Consider the following 15327-nt stretch of genomic DNA (forward strand, 5'->3'; position numbering starts at 1 on the left):
TTTTCAAGACTGTTTTGGCTATTCAGGGTCTTTTGTGTTTCCATACAAATTTTAAAATTATTTGTTCTAGTTTTGTGAAAAATGCCATTCGTATTTTGATAGGGATTGCTTTGAATCTGTAGATTGCCTTGGATAGTATGGTCATTTTAACAATATTGATTCTTCCAACCCAAGAACAGGATGTATCTTTCTGTCTGTTTGTGTCATCTTCAATTTCTTTCATTAGTGTCTTGTGCTTTTTCCAAGTACAGGTCTTTTACATCCTTAGGTAGGTTTATTCCTAGATATTTTATTCTTTTTGATGTGATGGTAAATGGGATTGTTTCCTTAATTTCTCTGTCTGATACTTTGTTTTTAGTGTACAGAAATGCAACAGATTGCTGTATATTAATTTTATATCCTGCAACTTTACTGAATTCATTAATGAGCTCTAGTAGTTTTCTGGTGGTGTCTTTAGGATTTTCTATGTATAGTATCATGTCATCTGTACTAATTGATAGCTCTTTGAAGACCTACCTTAATGAATAAAACTGATTTTTATTTAAAGAGGAAACCAACCATCTCTTGACCTTTTACCGATGTGTGTATTTCTTCTCTGTGTGTCCAGTATGAAAGCATTTTGATACATGTGGGCTGCATGGTCAAGATCAAACACACCCTGGTGGTAGGGAACATTTTGACATTCCCAATGTCAACAACCTGGGCTGGGTGGATCCTTAGTCAGGGTCTAAAAAAGGGGTGTGTGGCTTACGTGGACAACAAGTTTGCTCTTGTCTTCTCTTCTTGACCTGTGCTTGAAGCATCCAGGTACCTATGGGGTCATTTTCAAGTAGTGAGGGTTAAAAACAGGCTTTGTCAGTTGGGGGGGAGCAGATGACTGCTAATAGTGATGATGGCTCATGCTGATTTTTTTAAAAATAAATTTATTTATTTTACTTTATTTATTTTTGGCTTTGCTCAGTCTTCATTGCCGCGCACGAGCTTCTCTAGTTGTGGCAAGCGGGGGCTACTCTTCGTTGCAGTGTGCATGCTTCTCATTGTGGTGGCTTCTCTTGTTGCAGAGCACAGGCCCTAGGTGCGTGGGCTTCAGTAGTTGTGGCACACGGGCTTAGCTGCTCCGCAGCATGTGGGATCTTCCCGGACCAGGGATTGAATCTGCATTGGCAGGCAGATTCTTAACCACTGAACAGCCAGGGAAGTCCTAGCTCATGCTGATTTAACACTTACTACATCCAGGCATTCTGGTCAGTGAGTGATCTCATCAACTTTCATAGCAACTCTGAAAGATCAGTAGGTGCTACCGTTGATTTTATGGACAAGAAAGTTGAGGTTTAGAGGAATTAAATGACTTTCCCAAGGTTACACATCTAGTAAGTGAATGTACTGAGATTTGAATCCTGTGATTCCCACCCTAAAGCCATACTCTCAGCTGTTTAAATAAGCCAGGGTTTTTGGAATCTGTATTTCACTGATGTTAACTTTCCTTTGGTAAAGTCTTTTAGGAGGAACATTTGAATCCTTCCTCACGGTGCACACACAGAGGTGAAAGGGCCCTCTGCCCTTCCTTGGGTCACGACATGAAAGGGGAGCAATACCTCTTGAGACTAGTACAGTGGTGGTTGGGTCATTAGTGAGCTCCTCCTGGGGAAAGGCAACACTTGGGCAAGTTACTTAACCTCTCAGTTCCCGTCTTTTCTCATTGGTGAGAATATAGTACCCAACTCATGGGGATATTGTAAAATTTAAATGAAATAATGTACGTAAATAACTTAGCCCAATGCCTGGAACATGGTAAGTCCTTAACAAACTCTCAGATATTAGTAAGGAAGTGATTGGCATCTTCTTTTGCATAAGTGACTTCCCTTTCAATGAGTCTTCAGTCTTCAGGATGTCACAAACACCTTAGACAACCTCCTACAATAACATTTCCCAGGATGTATTCCCTGTACTTTGGAGCCAAAATGCTCTGTTCAAAACAAGTTCTAGGATCAATTATGTTTTGGAAATACACTTATACTTTCTTCCTCTTTGTAAATTAAATGCTATCAGAGTATTGTAATAAAAACCTTGTTAAATTTGATTTCACACAGCATTTTCTGAATGCTTTAAAAAAAGTTTAATCAAAAAAAACCTTGAGACTTTTTGGGGAGCAGTTTCAGGTTCACAGCAAAATTGTGAGGAAGATACAGAAATTTCTCACATACTCCCTGCTCCTACACGTGCATAGCCTCCCCCATTATCAACATCCCCCACCAGAGTGGTACGTTTTTTACAACTGATGAACCTACACTGACACATCATACTCATTCAAAGTCCATAATTTCCCTTTGGGTTCACTCTAATGTTATACATTCCATGGGTTTAGACAAATGTATAATGGCATGTATCCACCATTATTATATCATACAAGAATATTTTTATTACCCTAAAAATCCTCTGCTTATTCATCCTTATCCTCCACGTCCCTGCAACCCCTGGAAACCACTGATTATTTTTCCCTCTCTCCATAGTTTTTTGCTTTTTCCAGAATGTCATATAGTTGGAATCATACAGTATGTAGCCTTTATGAATTGGCTTCTTTCCCTTAGTAATATACATTTAAGTTTCCTCCATGCCTCCTCATGGTTTATTAGTTCACTTCTCTTTGGTGCAGAATAACATTCCATTGTCTGGAGGTACCACAGTTACTTATCTATTCACTCACTGATGGAATCTCGGTTGCTTTCACATTTTGGCAGTTATGAATAAAGCTGCTATAAAATCTGTGTGTAAATTTTTGTGTGGACACGTTTTCAGCTCCTTTGGGTAAATAATAAGGAGTGTCATTGCAGGATTGTATGGTAAGGGTATGTTTAGTTTTGTAAGAAACTGCTAAGCTGTCTTACAAAGTAAGCTGTACCATTTTGCATTCCCACCAGCAATGAATAAGAGTTCCTGCTGCTCCACATCCTCACCAGCATTTGGTTTGCCAGCGTTCTGGATTTTGGCCATTCTAACAGGTATGTAGTGATATCATGTTGTTGTTTTACTTTGCATTTCACTGATGACATCTGATGTGAAGTAGCTTTTCATATGCTTATTTGCCATCTGTATATCTTTTTTGGTGAAGTGTCTGTTAAGGTCTTTGGCCCATTTTCAATCTGGTTATTTGTTTTCTTATTGTTGAGTTTTAAGCGTTTTTGTTCTTTGTACTTTTTTGCAAGTATTTTTCTCCCAGTCTGTGGCTTGTCTTATTCTTTTGCCATTGTCATTTTTAAAACAGAACCTTTTAGTTATAACGAGGCCCAGCTAATAAATTATTTCTTTCACGGATTGTTCCTTTGTTGTGGTATCTAAAATGTTATCACCATGCCCAATGCCATCTAGGTTTTCTCCTATGTTCTCTTCTAGGAGTTTTATAGTTCTGTGTTTTACATTTAGGTTTATTCATTTTATATTCATTTTTTACATGTGGATGTCCAATTGTTCTAGCACCATTTGTTGAAAAGACTATCTTTGCTCCGATGTTTTGAATTTGTTCTTTTGTCAGAGATCAGTTGACTGTATTTATAGGGGTCTAATTCAGGGCTCTCTATTCTGTCCCATTGATCTATTTGTCTATTTTTTCACCAATATCATGCTGTCTGATTACTGTAGCTTTATGGTAAATCTTAGAGTTGCGTAGTCTCAGTCCTCCAACTTGGTTCATCTCTTCCAATATTGTGTTGACTACTGAGTCTTTTCCCTCTCCGTATAAACTTTAGAATCAGTTTGTTGATATCCACAATATAGCTTGTTAGAATTTTAATTTCTGAATGCTTTTGAGGTAGAAATTTCTTTTTTTCACTTAGCAGTTACTCTTTGGAACACAATTTGGAAATGACATCTTATGTAATTTGCTCCTTTTTGGTGCATCTTATATAATTTCCTTATATTTTGTGAATGAACTTTTTCACTGAATCTTCAAGGTTTTTTGTATGTCCCTTTATATGCACCATGTCACTGGGCACATAGTAGGTGCTTAGCAAAACAAGTGTTGCTCAACCAATTCATTGGGTTCTGTGTTCTACTTCACAGAGAGAGCACTTTAGCCCAGACTCAGGTGAATTGACCCCACCTTCAGGCAGGCAGTGTAATGTAATGGAGGGAACATTGGATCGAAAACCTCTGTAGTTTACTTTCCTCATTTATAACTTTAGGATTTCAAATAAAAGAGCTCCTACATTATTCACTACCTTTAAATTCTTTGTAATCATGAATTGGGGCATTAAAGTTGGTGAAGTTTTATGATATAAATATGCAAAATAAAGGAAGGGGGTATACCCTTGTGGAAATAAGTGAAGGCTAACCAAATGAGAAAAGCAAAGGCTATTTATTCAGAGCTTGCTAGAATAAGGGAGTTGGCCACCATCACTTGTATTTTGGCAGAGAGTCAAAGTCAAGGAGAGGAGTAGGAGAGCTTTATAGAGGAAAATAGGAAAAGCTACCTGTAATCATCTTTGGAAGCCACTGACATGGGGAAACTGTAGGTAGGATAATGAGAAGCAGGGCATCCTATGTAATTGGCTGGGGTGCAATAATTTGGCTTTTTCTGGTTGGTCCTAGGTTGGAAGCAAGGAGAAACATTAGGGACACTATCAGTTATTAATCAAATCCTGGTCATTTTGGGTTGATTGTTATAGGGGTTATTTTTTGGCTTCCTGGGTTGTTACTAGATACAGCAAGTCTGACCTATAGCAGGCTGCCTTCCTGGGCTGATTACTATAGATAAGCGTTTGGTTTCCTGGGCTGGTTGCTGCAGGTTTTGGGTCAGAGTTCTGTCTTTGTGTATGGTCTGGCCATTGCCCATTTATATATTCAGTCTTTCATCCTCATTAAATATGTGGGTAAAATTCTCAATTCAACTCAATTCAAAAGTTCTCCAAATCAAGGGAGTGTGTTCAGGATCATGGTTTGTGTTTTTGGTAAAGACGGCAATAGATGAAACTACATATCTTTTCAAAATTTTTTTCTTACAGTTCATCAGCGTTACAAACCATTTGTTGATGGCAATAATTAGCCTTTTCTGATTCTGGGAAAGGCATCCTCTTAAACCTTATAATGGTTGTGAGTTCCCAAAGATATATAGAACATTTGATACCTGTGGTCTCAGAACTCTTGGACACTCTCTCTTGTTCCTGTAGAGGAACTGGAGGTGTATCACAGAATGTTTAACTGCCTGTGCCATCTCTCAGGATATCAATTAAGATTGGACAAGGAATATATATATATATATCTGAATTGCTTTGCTGTACACCAGAAACTAACACAACATTGTAAATCAACTATACTTCGATTAAAAAATTGGACAAGGCTCCATGTCATATTTCTTAGCAATTATGGAACAATTCTCAGGATCTCTGTTTATTTTATTTTATTTTATTTTATTCTATTTTATTTTATTTTATTTTATTTTATTTTATTTTATTTTATTTTATTTTATTTTATTTTATATTGTAATAAGAAAGGAAAGAAATCCCTGACCAGGGGTCTACACACTCTGGCCTGTGGCTTGTTTTTATACAGCCCCAGCTAAAACTTTTCTTTTCGTTTTAAAATGGTCTTTAAAAAACAAATAAAAGAAAAAGAAGAATATGTGACAGGGGTTGCAAGTGGCCTACGAAGTCTTAAATATTTACTCTCTGGTCCTTTAGAGAAAACAGTTGCCAAGTCCTGTCTTGGTCAATTAACAGAGAGCCTGGGCCAGGTTTTAGAAGTAGGACCCTTGTCATTTTCAGTGTACGGTGGGGGGCTCTTGAGGGAGGGGGCGCTGCCTGACATGTCCATACAGTAGCTGTGACACCTGTCTTAATTGTCATCCTGGACAAGGGCGGGGAGCATCTGGAGGTGCTCTCAGAGGATCTGACGTTACCTGGCTCCCAGGAACTGTAGACCTGAGTGTTTCGCTTTGTTTTTTTAAACTATTGTGTCTCCTCCCATGTGACTGCTCCCTGGGCTGGTCCTGCTGCTTTTTCCAGTCTAACCTGTGCCATGGCTGGAGGACAGTCAGTATTTTTAAGACTTCAAGGTCTTAATGATTTGAAGCAAACAAATAGACAAACAACAAAATTTGCATCAAAGCAAGACACTGGAAACACTCCAATGTGTGGCGTGGCAAAATGTGGCAAACTGTGATTGCCACAAGGAATTATAATTCTGGGGTATGTTTTTCTTCTTTAAGTTTTCCTATACTTTCACATTTTTCTACCAGAAGCATGTATGGTTTTAAAATCAGATTAAAAAAGAATAGTTTGACCTAACAGTACTCTGGTATATTCCAGTCAGAAGAAACACATATACATTTGCACTCAAATGTCTTTCTGGGAGCAGATGGAAAGTGAATCCATCTGTCAAGATGTGATTTGGATCAAATTGTCAGAGTTACCAAAAACTGGCAAAAAATGAACAAAAATGATATTAGGTAGCCTTGAATTATTCTGGTAACTGCTTTCATTCTCACTTTACTTTGTAGGCAAAGATATCTTTTTCTTGTTTTAAATGTTTGGATGATGGAGCCACTAAGAATGATAGTTGTCCTAACCCTTAATATATTTATTTCTCAAAACATGAAACTCAAATAGAAATAAAACCTTGAATGTATGTGAAACTCGCTGATGTCTTCGTTTTTCCATAAGACAAATCCATTGCCTTCCATATTTATTTTTATTGCATTATAAATCGATGCGGAACAATATAATCCCAGAAGCCTAAATATCAGGAAGACAAGGAGACTTGGTCACAACTTGTTGGAAACTCTCTGAAATACATGTTTATTCTGAGCCACAAAAGTACAGTACATCAGCATCTTTTTAATAATGGAGAACAGTGTCTTCTCTAATAGGCGGCCTGGGGGTTGGTGATATGGAGAGGCTGCACCTTCTCAGGGCATTGTCACTACTTTATCTTCACAGTTCTTGCTTTTGTTGGTATTTGTTCCTCTTCCCTCCCTGGGCCATTGTTAGAAGTGTGAGTGATCAGAACAGATCAGTCTGCATTTACCATCTATATTTCTGTTCCCAATCTATTTTCCCTTCATCAGGCCTCCCCCAGCATCATGGGCTTCTCTCTGCCAGAGCCACTAGAACTCATCCCTCACTTGCCCGGTTTACTCATTAGACTGTAAGCTCTTTGCGGGCAGGGACCATGCCTTATTCTTCTTGTTCTGAGCAGCCAACGTGGAGCCTAGAATATAGGCTTAGGTAAATTCTCTTAGATGAGTAGGTAAAGCAAAACCAAATTAATTAATAACATAAAATACTCACTCTGTTTTAAGCACTAAGTGCTTTGCCTATATGCAGTCCTCCTAAAAAATAACCTAATAGCTCCATTATTATCTGCACTTACAAGTACATGAGATGGAGGTGCAGTGGTGATCGTAGACCTTCTGGCTTTAGAGCAGAAGCTGTTGAAAGCTGTTTCTCCTTACACTTTCCTCCTAGACACACTGGAGCGATGATGCTGAAAATTCCCCATGAATGCCCCTCACCCCAACCAGGGCAAGAGAGGGCAACGTTTGAGCACAGGTGTGAGTCTAGAGAGATCTTCCCGAAATCACCTTGACTGGACTACTCATTTCTTAGCCTAGTTAGTGCATAAGGGTGCCTGGCATCCGTCCAGGCCCTTGGCCATCAAGCCAGGCTGGTCTACCCGCATACTCTGTGATCAGGCCCATACACACAGGCTGCTGGCATTTCGGCCTTCTTTGGTCATTTGTCTTGAACCCTATTACTTCTGCTTTACCTGTGATCTCTCTCTCTCTCTGCTTTCTTCCAGTGTCTACTTGGCTGCCCTCTGGCCCTCCTGACTTTGTTTTCAGCTCCAGCTGCTCCAGCTCTTTTGATTTTTGCATTGGTCCTTGGCTTCCCGGGCTGAGCCGGACTGCACAGAGCCAGCACTCACCCTGAGTTCTTCTGTCCCTGGCGGCTTCTGGAAAAAAATCCTGCTTGACCAAACTCCAACCTGCAGTGCTGACGTGGCCCCTAAGGCAGGGACGGAATTCCCCCAATTCTTGGTTCCCCCCAGATTCCTGTTCACCCTTGACTGAGGGACTTCTCACACCAGAGTCCCACTGCCCAAGGAGACTTCTCACCCTCACCCTCCACCATTCTGACTCCGGCTCATTCTTTGGGCCTCAGTTTGATGTCACTCCCCTTGGGAAGCCCTCACTACTACATCCCCCCAACCCTGGCCTGAATCACGTAGGAGTCTTTTCTCCTTTCTCCTTTGTCACCCAGTATGTGTCCATCACCAGCATAATAGCTGATGTGTTCACCTGCACAGGCATGGTTTCAAGAACTTTACAAGAATTAACTCAGCTGATCCTCCGCAACAACCCCGAGATGAATACCATTTAAACATTAAAAAAAAAATTCTTTATACACTTTTAAAGGTTATATTCCATTTATAGTTTTTATAAAATATTGGCTCTATTCCCCGTGTTGTACAATACATCCTTGTAGCCGTTCTTACAGCCAATAATTTGGACCTCCCACTCCCCCTCCCCAAGCCCTGCCACTTGTAATCACTAGTTTGTTTTCCATATCTGTGAGTCTGCTTCATTTTTATCTCTGTTTTACAGGTGAAGGAAGTTAAAGAACATGTGTAAGGCTGCACAGATAATTAGGTGTAGTCAGGTTTTGAACCCAGGCTGTTTGGCTCTGGAGCTCCTTGGTGTACCTAGTTTTACCTTCCTCTTGTGTGTGGCATTTCTCACGCCACATCACACTGTCTGGTCACCCCTCTGTTTTATTCATAGCAGCATCCTAGCATGAAGTGCAAATCCTGACAAAAATTAAGCTCAATTAATACTTTTTGTGCAATGCATGCCTGAATTCTAGTTGTAGATATTTTATGTCTCACAAATTCAAATAATACATTCCTGATTCTTGATCTGGTAAGATCAAGTGTGACAGAAAAACAAGGATGGCCAGCCGACTGGTATGTGGTCTTTGGGTCCTTTAACAATTTCTGTGTTAATCAGTCTTATTCGATATGAACAATTGGAGCCAAAAGGAAAGTGATGTCTGTCTCAGGTCCCGCATTTTACACAGTTGGAGATGGGCGCTGGAGCATTTAAGTGACTTGTCCAAGGTCACGCATGGAGCCGGTGACAAACAGGATGCCAGGTCGGCTGATTTCCAGTCCTGTGTCCTTTCTGTACACCTGGTCAAACAGAAACTAGTGTCACATGAAGGCATGCAGGTAAAACAAACACCAAGTGCACAACTGGTTTGATTCTGACTCCAAACAGCACAAAGGGACGCAAGGCTCCAGTGCTCCCTGGGATTGCGATCAGCCCAGAGTAAACACAGGGCATCTGATAGGGAAGCACATTTGGCCCAGAAAGGGTCCAGACTCCACAAAGCTTTAAGAGTGTTTTGCTTACAGCTTGGTCTTTATTGCTGTGTGACCTTGCATACATTCCTTTGCTTCTCTGGTCTCCAGAGTAGTATGATACGGTGTTATGAACTGAATGTATGTGTCCCCCTCAGATGCAGTGTGGAAGTCCTAACCCAGAATGTGCTGACATTTGGAGTGGGTCTTGGGAGGTAATTAGGTTTATGAGGTCATGAGCGAAGAGCCCCTGTGATGGGATTAGTGTCCTTGTATAAAAAGGAAAAGAGACAAGAGTCCTCGCTCTTTCTCTCTCTCTCCCCACTGTGTGGGAACACACTGAGAAGGCAGCCATCTGTAAGCCAGAAGTCGCCTCTCACCAGGAACAGAATCTGGCACCTTGATTTTGGACTTCTAGCCTCTAGAACTGTGAGAAATAATGTCTGTTGCTCAAGACCCTCAGTCTCTGGAATTTTCTTACAGCAGCCTGAGCTGATTAAGATGAAGGGTTTTATGAGCTTGATCTTGAAGGCTCCTTCTGGCTCTGCAGTTCTAGCATTCTTTCTCAAGGTCGCCTCTGTTGCTGGCTGTGTTCCTTCCTGCCACGCTGCTGTCCCCTAAGCCACTCCTCCTCTCTGGTATGTTTTCTCCAACTCCTCGCCATTAATCAAAATCATCTGCCAACTTAAAGGTTGAGCACAAGTCTTAGCTTACAGGTGTGAAGAAAAAGCAGTGCCTTTGGGTCAAATCCAGATACTTCTCTTCAATTTATGTGAACTTTAGCAGTTACCTTCTCTTTGCCTCCACCTTCAAAGTGTAGTTAATAATACTTACAGGATAAGAGTTGTTGTGATGATTAAGTGGAATTAAACATGTAAAATACCCATATAGACTAGTGGTCAGCAACATTTTTCTGTAAAAGGCCATACAGTAAATAATTTACCCTTACAGAGAATGTGGTCTCTCAGCTTTGCCAATTTATGGCGAAAATGGCCATGGGCAATGTGTAAACAAATGAGTGTAGCTGTGTTTCAATAAAACTTTATTTATAAAAACAGGTAGCAAAAAAGTAAAAAAATAAAAAACAAAAAACAGCAGACTGGATTTTCACCCCCTACCTGCAGCTGCCATGCTTTGCTGTTCTATGTAGTGATTATGATTCTTATCACTTTTTTGTTTAAACAAGCTTTAGGTTGTTTTGTACCATCTCTGTCTTTCTCTGGGGCCCTTCTTTCCCTCCCTGCCTTACCCTTCTTTCCCAGATAATGGGTACCTTGACAGCAAGAATAGATGTTCTCATTGGTGTCTCTTCACCCAGATTTCCAAGCACAAGCACTAATAAATGTGCTGTGTTTGTTGAAATGGAATGAAAAGGAGTCCCCCCTTCATTCCAGGCCTGGAATCCAGTGTCTGAGGGCCCCCAAATGCAGCAGTGTGGGCCCGGCACCACGGGAGAAGAAAGCCTTTCTCAGGACCTAGGGGGCCTGCAGACTGGGCGGGCTTTGCTTTCTAAAGAGATGCTGTGCTTTGAGTTCAGTGAGAGGCCTCAGCCGGTGCACTGGGGAGGTGGCCGCGGCGGAGCTGGTGCGGGAGTGCACTGCAGAGGTTTCCTGTCCTGCCGGCCGCGCCTCGGCCTCTGCTGATAGGGGACCCATTGTTCCTTGTCAGTTGTGTGGAGCACAGGGTGTTGGGGACGATGGGCAGGGTGGGGAGCAGCCACTCATTTCACAGAGCTTAGCTCAATGAAAACAGAAAGATAAAGGGCCAGGAGAGGAGGAAGAAAGTACCCACCACACTAACGTGCCAGCTCAGAAATTGAAGTGACCTGCCGGGCAAGCATTCTCAGAGCAAGGGTGACATTTGCTGAGAGTCGCTCTGAGCTTGGAATGGGAACTGGGCTCTTAGATGTTGGTAATTGGAACGCACAGAGATTCAGTAACCCATCTGGCAGTTATTCTACTAATCTCAGTATCCTGGCCAGGGGCCAGGCAGGAACAAAATCGCGTTCTTTTCTCTTAATCCCCAGTGCAGTTCCAGCGCACCCGGCAGGTCTCAGCTCTGCAGGATTTGTCAGTGCTACTCTGCTTGGCTCCACGGCTCAGGGAAGCCCCTTGAAATGCCACTGGCTGCCCCAGGGTCTTGGACATAGCCAGACACCAGGAGGGCCCAGGGATAAGTGTGGGTGATGGAAGACTCTGGCTCTCAGAGTCATTTGGGCTGAGGCCGAATCCTGGCTCTACACAGGCAAGAGAAAGAACTTCAACCTCCTTCAGCTGAGAAATGGTTTCTAGGGACTGACTTTTTAGATTAACATTTCAACTCTGTCACCAGCTCTGTGATTTGGACACTTTACTTAATGTTCTGGGCTTCAGTTTCCTCCTGTGTAATATGGGAGCAATATGGTGCCTCCTCAAAGTGTTGTTATGAGCATCAAACGAGCCAAAGAGCACACACACACACACGCACACACACACACGAAGAGGGCCTTGCCCATAGTGGGCATTTATAGGGGGTCATGACTTTGGTTACTATTTCCTCACCCATAAATGGGGATAATGACAACCACTTCTTAGGGTCCTTGTAAGATGAGGTGAGATCCTGAACTTGAAGTCTCATCCCTGGTGCATGGGAGGTCGTCAGTGAACGTTGGTAACTTTGTGGATCCCATCACTGCAGATTCATTGCATAGCATGAGGCTAATCCTCAAGAGTCCAGGACTGTAGACCCAGCTCTGCCACCAATTAGCTGTGTGACCTCAGTCTGGTTACTGCCGCTCTCTGTCCTTGGATGTCCTTAGTCTAAGATGAGGGTGTCAGACTGGATTCGTTCTTTCTGCTCTAATATTGCAGGCTTCACAGAAGGCTGGGGAAACTTACCATGGATGACCATCTTGTAGAGATTTGCCTTTTGCACTAGCTCGATGTAGATGGTAGAGGTCACAGGCAGGACATTCCCGTGTGTGACAACTGGTAAAACATGACAAGGCAGGGGCTCCCTGTGCAACCCACTAAGCTTTCTTCCAAAGAAGAACACGGCTTCCTCAACCCTTAGCGGCCCCTGGACTCATCATCATCATCATCCATCATCATCATAATAGTAGTAAACATGTATTAAATTCTTCACACATATTAATTCATTTGACCCTCACAGGTACCTATGAGGCAGATGCCATTATTAACCCTGTGTTGCAGATGAGGAAACAGGACACAGAGAAAGTAACACGGCCACAGTCACACGGCCGCTAAGTGGAAATGGGCTTTGATCACAATGGTTAGAGTTCTGAGGCTGCCTCTTAGCCACAGGATTTACCTAGCAAGCCACGTAAACGATCGGGCTGCAGGCTGCAAGACCTCCAGTGAAGCAGGGCAAACACTGGTCCAGAGGGCAGACAGGCTGAGTTCCTCTGGAGCCCCTCCCACATCTGCTGGAGGCCAAGGGCAGATGGCACCTCTTCTCTGGGTCATGGCTGCCCAGCCTGTTTGGAGCTCGGGAGGGTCAAGTGAGAACACTGCGTTCAGCCAGGCCTGGGAGAGGGGGAAGAGGGGTTCCCTGTTGAAAGGGCACACCTGATTGTCACCAGCCTCTTTTCTGGCATTCTCATGCAGGCAATGATATGCGTTGTTATTGGCACAGGATGGTATGTGGGTATGAAGAGGCAGGTCATTTCCAAGAAAAGATGTTGAGGCAACTTAAGTGCAAGAAGACGTGGAACTGAGAATCAGAGACCCCATAGACCTTCCATATTGTTTGGCTCTGTGTCCTAAGAAAAACTACATTTTAGTATGACATGAGCCTTTGGGTGCTTTGGCCACGCAACCTCCTTGGACATGTCTAAGGTTAACCTCCCTGAGGCTCTCTGGAGAAGAAAAGCAAGAGTGCATTTATATGATGTCCAAAGAATACCCAGAATGTGGCCCCATTGCTTCCATGTCTGCTCCAGACCCCTTAGAAGCCCCTATCATGTCATCAAGACAACTCACTGAGCACTTAACCTTTGGCTTAATACAGTGTTTCCATTTTACAGATGAGGAAGCTGAGGCTCAGACATAAGTCACCTGATCACGGGCACACAGGCTGTGGCAGTTTGAACTCTGACTTCTCTGATCCCAAACCTCTGCCCTTAACTGCTCCTCTCTACTGGCCTATGGAGGAAAGTCTCTACCTTTTGGCTGAACACACATGTTTCATGTCTTCCCCTGTCACTCATTCTCACTCATGTCACACTGAGGCCACAAGAAATTCTTGCTGCTCCCAGACACTCTGTGTCCTCTATGATCCCTGCCTTGCCTCGGCCATGGCTGTGCATCTGCCAGGATTTCCCTTCACAATTTTCTACTCATCCACTGACATCATGTGTCACTGTCATAGGGAAGTGTTTTAAATTATTTATTCACAGAGTACTGAACAGCTTCCAGTCTACTCTTCCTGAATCCATCAACATCTATCCAATCTTTTCTTCACACTTCTGCCCCAAAGACCTTTCTAGATTATAAATCTGATCCCACCTTTAGTAGCTCCCTATTGTTGTTGAGATGCCCGGCATATGGGCCAGTTCTGGTTGTCTCTTGCCTACCCCTCTCTTGAATCCTACCCACCAGCCCCCCTCTCACACTTGGTTCAATTCCTTGGTGACTGCTCCCTTTCTCACCTCCTTCCCTTCTGTCTCAGTCAGCTCAGGCTGCTGTAACAAAATGCCATAGACTGGGTGGCTTAAACAACAGACATTTATTTTCTCTCAGTTCTGGAGGTTGGAAGTCCAAGAGCAGGGTGTTAACATGGTTGGATAGTGGTTACAGCTTTATTTCTGGTTTACAGATGGCCACCTTCTGGCTGTGTCCTGACACAGCAGAGAGGCAGGGGGAGGTGGGAGAGAGAGAAAGAAAGAGCTGTAGTCTCTCTTCCTCTCCTTATAAGGGCACTAATCTCACCATGGGGCCCTCACCCTCATGACTTTATCTAAAAACCTAATTACCTCCCAAAGGCCCCACCTCAAAATACCAACACTTTGCAGGTTAGGGTTTCAACATACTAATCTGGTGGGGGGGGGCAGTAGGGTGGAGTGGGGTGGTGGTGATCTAAACATTCAGTCCATAGCACCTTATCACATGCTTCTCTGTCTTCCTGGAAGCCTCTCTACCACTTCTTCATTCTTGCAATCTTGGTTTAAACCATCTCTTTCCCAGGGAGATTTCCCTGTCTCCTAAACCAGGATAGATCTCTGTACGTGCTCCTATAGCTCCCTTCATAAAACCCTCCACTCTATGCTGCTTGTTATGGTCTCTCTTCTCTGAAAGAGAGCTTCACTAGGGCAGGTAGCCTGGCCACTATGTGCAGAGCTCCTGGTACATAGCAGGTGCTCCATGAATACTAGTTTGATGGATGAATGAATGAGTGCAGTGGTTCACCAAGATCATTTCAAGAGTTAAATCTGGGGCCTTGGGATTCTAAATTCCCCATCCCAAACCATTTCTCTGACTCAGCTTGGTCCTGGACTCTGCTGGCAGGCTCATTTCCTAGCCCAGATTACTTTCTCTAGTTACTCTCACCTTTATACCATATTAAAAACAGTATGAAATGGTGCTCTCTATCTTGTTTGCACCTTTCAAATCATAGGCTTTTATACTTGTCATATTTTGTCTAACCAAGTTGTGCATTTTAGTTCATTTAATTTTTATCTCTTAAATAAATCTCTTTATACTTTGGATCCTCTCCAATTTTCATAGTGTTTTTTTTTTTTCCTTCTCCCATTTCCTTAATACTTAAAAAAAAAAAAACCCTTAAATTTAAAAGCAGTGCCTTAAAAATACAATTCATTTGAAGTCCATGGACAATTATTAAGCCTGGTAGCTATGATAGAAGGATGAGCAAGGCATGGTCCCAGTCTTCAGGGAGTGTACAGTCTTGTATCTCTGAATTCTGCCTGACTCCAGGCTGTAAAGAAAACATGCTGGAGTATTTCTTGGCACTGGCCATCAC

At 42.6% G+C, this 15327-nt stretch overlaps 1 protein-coding gene across 1 annotated transcript in view; it reads left to right on the top strand.

Annotated features, from left to right (window-relative positions):
- Positions 1–15327, top strand: part of LOC309627512 (uncharacterized protein) — a 254459-nt gene that overhangs the window by 27479 nt on the left and 211653 nt on the right. The window contains exon 2 of the mRNA XM_082389550.1: positions 2919–2999. Within this exon, the coding sequence (XP_082245676.1) occupies positions 2919–2999 (81 nt within the window). The remainder of the gene's footprint in view (positions 1–2918; positions 3000–15327) is intronic.

Source organism: Balaenoptera borealis (genome assembly GCF_965194805.1).
Source record: "Balaenoptera borealis genome assembly, chromosome: 4".
NCBI classification, from domain to species: Eukaryota; Metazoa; Chordata; class Mammalia; order Artiodactyla; family Balaenopteridae; genus Balaenoptera; species Balaenoptera borealis.